Source organism: Penaeus chinensis, chromosome 2, assembly GCF_019202785.1.
Source record: "Penaeus chinensis breed Huanghai No. 1 chromosome 2, ASM1920278v2, whole genome shotgun sequence".
In the NCBI taxonomy this organism is placed as follows: domain Eukaryota; kingdom Metazoa; phylum Arthropoda; class Malacostraca; order Decapoda; family Penaeidae; genus Penaeus; species Penaeus chinensis.
The window spans coordinates 43,920,361-43,925,085 of record NC_061820.1 but is presented as its reverse complement, the minus strand read 5'-3'; the positions used below and the strand labels follow the sequence as shown (position 1 = coordinate 43,925,085).

Genomic DNA, 4,725 nt, shown 5'->3' with positions numbered 1-4,725 from the left:
TTTTTATCATTATATTTAATGTTTTTCTATTATTATCACCATCATTCTTCCGATTGCCATTGCTACTAGCGTCGTTACTATCTGTATTAACATTATCATGACAAATAATGACATTATTATTAATGTAGTTAATCATCTTCATTATCATTATCATTATTACCATCATCATCATTATAATTTTGTCATTATCTTCAGAATTACCACTATTGTTGTTGTAACTATCTCCATCATCATCATCATAACCTTTATTGTCAACATTGTTGTTATTGTTGTTATCATTACTGCCATTACTGTCGTTGCTGCTAGCGTTAATGATGCTGTTATCAAAATCCCCAATATTAGTAGTAATAGAAGCAGCAGTGAGTGTGGTACTGATGGCAGTTGCAATGACAATGCAAATAGCAGTAACAAGTAATGATAATGTAATAATTATATATATGATGATGATAATGATGATTGTCATAATTACGCCAGTGTTGTATAGTATCATTAGCATTGTACGAGTATGTTGTCACTGTTAGTGATTTTATTATAGTCATTAACTTTAATGAATTTTCGGCCTTAATATAATTCATACTTCTTTGAATCACAATGTTATTTTTGTTACTGTAATGCCGTTATCATTACTTTATCATTACTATCATAATTAATATCATTACCAGTAGGAGTAGTAATGTAAATATTGGTACCACTATTATCATCATTATTGCAATCATTATCATCATCATCTTCATCGGCACCATCATTACCATTAATATCATTATTATTATCTTCCTCATCATTATCGTAGTCATCATAGTCCTTAACTTATTTATTTTAATATTGTTATTGATATCGTTATCATTGTCATTATGATGATTATAATGATTATGATTATTATGGTTACTATTACTATTATTATGGTTACTATTATTATTATTATTATCATTATTATTATTATTATTATTATTGTCATTGTCTTGCTGTTAATGATTTTATTATCATAATTATCATTATCACTGTTACTATTATTACTATTATTATTACTATTATTATCATTATTATTACTATTATTATTACTATTATTATTATTATTATTATTATTACATTATTATTATCATTATTATTGTTATTATCATTATTATTATTATTATTGTTATTATTGTTATTATTATTACTATTTTCATTATTGTTATTATTATCGTTATTATTATTATTATCATTATTGTTATCATTATTACTATTGTTGTTATTGTTCTAACTATTGTTATTAAATTTATTATTATTATTATTATTATTATTATTATTTTTGTTACAATTATTATTATTATTATCATTATTATTTTATTATTATTATTATTATTATTATTATTATTATTTTATTATTATTATTATTATCATCTTCATCATTATCATTACTATCATTATCGTTATTATTATTATTATTATTATTAATATTATTATTATTATTATTGATATTATTGTTATTGTTGTGATCCTTATCATTATCATTATTATGATTAATATCATTATCCCTAACATCATCATTATCATTATTATTATCATTATTATCATGATTTCTTAAAATTATCATTACGATTATTATCATCATTATTATTGTTGTTGTCATTATCATTATTGTTAATGTTATTATCATTATTGTAATTATTATTATCATCATTGTTATTATTACTATAATTATCATCACAATCATTATTATCATAATAATCATTATCATTATCATTATTATTAGCATTACTATCATCACCATGTTCAGCATCATTGTCATAACCATCTCTTTCGTTACTGTCATCATTATCATCACTGTTATCATCATCATCATCATAATTGTCATTATTATATTATTACTCCTTATTAGTATTATAATTATCACTACTATTTATATTATTATCGTCATTATTATGATTATCATTATTGTTACAATCATCATTCTCATCATTATTATTGTTAGGACTATTGTTATTATCATTATCATTATATTTACTGCTGTCGTTAGTATTATTATTATTTCATTACTATTATTACCACTCTTTCTATGATTATTATAACCAAAACAACGATAATAGTTATCATCATTACTTTCATTATCATTAATCTCGTCATTATCATCATCAATCTAATAACTATTACTATCACTATTACGGTTACTATTACTATTATCATAATAAATACTATCACTGGAGATAATCAACACCACGCTTATCCTTGCAACTCTCCTGCAACCACTATAACTCTCACTACTATTTGTATCACTACTATAAGCAAGACGAATAAAGATGCTAATGATACCTCAGCCGAACCGATCCTCGAACGTCTCAGCGAGTGCCCAGCGTCACTCTCTGCGAACGCTGACATCAGGGAAAGCGAGAGGAGTGATGTCGAGGTAGAGTGACATCCCGCTATCCGCTCATAGTCGGCGAAGGGGGGAGGGGGTAAAAAATGGGGGGAGATTGTTGATTGGGATGGAGTGTAGAGGGGAGTGGTGGGTATAGGGGTTGGTAGGGGTAGGGGTATGGGGTAGAGGGTAGGGGGTAGTGGTGTAAGGGGTAGGGGGTAGTGGTAGGGGAGACAGGGGTAAGGGTAAAGGGCATGGGACAGGGGAGTGGGTAGATGGTGGCATGGGACAACAGGTATCACTCATCAAGGCCTGACCTCTTCCCAGTAATCCCCCTCCCCATCCTCCTCCTCCTCCCCCTCCCCTCAGCCCTCTTCCTTTTCTGCTCCTCTCGGTCGACTTTCCCCTCGTCCCTCTCACCGAATGCCTCCCCTTCATCGTCATCCTTCAGCAGCCCCTCCCCCCCCTCCCTTTCCCTACCCCCCCTTTGCCCAACCTCCGCCCCATCCCCCTGTCGCGCCGCCGTCGTGAGAGAGGGCTATATAAGAGGCAACTCCGGCCGTCGAGTGTGTAGTCGTCTTGACGCAATAACTCAAACAACGATGAAGTTTGTGAGTTCCTGTGTTTGGGTCTCATTCGTTTTTAAGAACTAGCATGATCCTTTTTACCATTTTCGTAAGGATATAAAGTCTGTGAATCCGGGTGGTAGGGTTTCATGATCTGAATCTTTTTTTTTTTTAAGAATTAATATTACGATATATATATATATATATATATATATATATATATATATATATATATATATATATATATATAATGAGATACAAAGGATATGCAAGAAGGAAGTTTGTGAGTTCCTTTAATTGGGTTCCATCAATCGCTTTTTAATGATATTTGTAATATCCTTTTTAACATTTCCGTGATTTTTTTTATAATGAGGTACAGAGGAAAAAAATGAGTTAATGGTAAAATTGCCGTAATGGTAAAATTGACCATTCAGATTGCTGATAAGTTCCCCGTAATACAACTCGAGCGTCGAATCATAACCCCGACCTGTGGGACCAATTCCAGGCTGTGGTTCTCCTGCTGGTGGCTGTTGCGGCGGCCGATAAGTTGCCCCTCGACAACGCCCACTTCGCCATCCTCCGCAGCGATCAACACAACCCCAACTCCGAGGGCGCCCACAGCTTCGACTTCGAGACCGAGAACGGCATCAACTTCCACGTGTCCGGCTCCCAGGGCGCCACCGGCGGCGCCAACAGCATCGGCGACTGGAGGTAAGATGTGTGGGTCTAGACGCGCCTCACCCTTCGGAGAGTGGAGGCTGAGTTTAGGTTTTTTTTTTTTACATACATCACCCGTTAAAACTTGCCATTTTATCCCCCTCTCCCCTACATAACAGGCACGTACAAACTCTGACGATTACGGACCGTCTCGTTTGGCTTGAGAGAGCAATGCATTCTGTTCAGAGAGAGATTTAGAGGCTTGCTTCGGCCGGACCTTGTTTCAGCTGCTAGAGCTGCCTCAAACTGAATCACCATCATTCCTGTAAGATCTTGATGTAACGCTTGGCCTCTTTCCAGCTATCCTCTCCCCGACGGAGGCGTCGCGTCCTTCAAGTTCGTGGCCAACGAGAACGGCTACCAGCCCGAGTCCTCGCTCCTGCCCGTGGCCCCCGCCTTCCCCCACCCCATCCCCGACTTCGTCCTTCGGCAGATCGAGTTCGCCGAACAGCAGAGGGCAGCCGAGGCTCGCAAGGGCGCCCAGCAATAAGTCCGGCGGCTGATTGGCCTCGAAAGGCTGTGACCCAGAAAATGCCATTATCCTTTTCTTAGATCTATTCAATCACCTTACAAGAGCCGCCCCTGTCCAATTGCTTCGGATTAATTTATTAAAGAACGAATATGCAAACCTAAGAAGTCCTATGATTTCACCCCTTATATAGCTCCTTTGTCATACCAGATCATGGCCATGGAAAGTATGATAAATAGTGAACTCTCCATGGTATGCCAGCTTCACTAGTCGGAGATGCGGTCCTGTAGTCGAGGAATTTGCTGAATATATAATAGTCGCGTCAGCTGATCGACTGCGTTTCCTGTGAATTAAGTTAGCGTGTTCAATGTCAGGTCGACATCCAGAGACAATATTTGCTGACAGTTTACAAGAGACGAGAGAACATCCCGGGATTCAGATGATGTCGATAACTCTCGCCCCCCGAAGGCGGCGCAAATATCATTAAGGAAACATCCATTTATACCCCGAGGTAAACAAAAAAGTGGCTTAGCAATTGGGCCGCGCAAAGGCCCTGCAGAACGCCGATCAAACGGGGAGAAAAGAAGCGAGATAAATGGCTCGACATTGGAAGGACATGCCAGTTGATGAGTGACATT

At 36.3% G+C, this 4,725-nt stretch overlaps 1 protein-coding gene across 2 annotated transcripts; it reads left to right on the top strand.

Moving 5' to 3' along the window:
- The first annotated feature begins 2,921 nt into the window (after positions 1-2,921).
- LOC125034007 (cuticle protein AM/CP1114-like) lies at positions 2,922-4,251 on the top strand. 2 transcript variants are annotated; one of them, XM_047625653.1, is made up of 3 exons: positions 2,922-2,946; positions 3,407-3,612; positions 3,919-4,251. In XM_047625653.1, the coding sequence occupies exons 1-3, from the start codon at positions 2,938-2,940 to the stop codon at positions 4,106-4,108; spliced, it is 405 nt and encodes a 134-aa protein (XP_047481609.1). In that variant the 5' UTR covers positions 2,922-2,937; the 3' UTR covers positions 4,109-4,251. The 2 variants fall into 2 exon arrangements, with proteins under 2 accessions (XP_047481609.1, XP_047481600.1); XM_047625644.1 differs by lacking the exon at positions 2,922-2,946 and adding an exon at positions 2,975-3,010.
- Positions 4,252-4,725: the final 474 nt, after the last annotated feature.

Excerpts from the sequence above, each read along its gene's own strand:
- LOC125034007 (XM_047625644.1), top strand. The coding sequence starts at position 2,990 with ATGATCCTTTTTACCATTTTC. Across the intron at positions 3,011-3,406 it reads TGATCCTTTTTACCATTTTC|GCTGTGGTTCTCCTGCTGGT; the intron begins GTAAGGATATAA and ends GACCAATTCCAG. Across the intron at positions 3,613-3,918 it reads AACAGCATCGGCGACTGGAG|CTATCCTCTCCCCGACGGAG; the intron begins GTAAGATGTGTG and ends GCCTCTTTCCAG.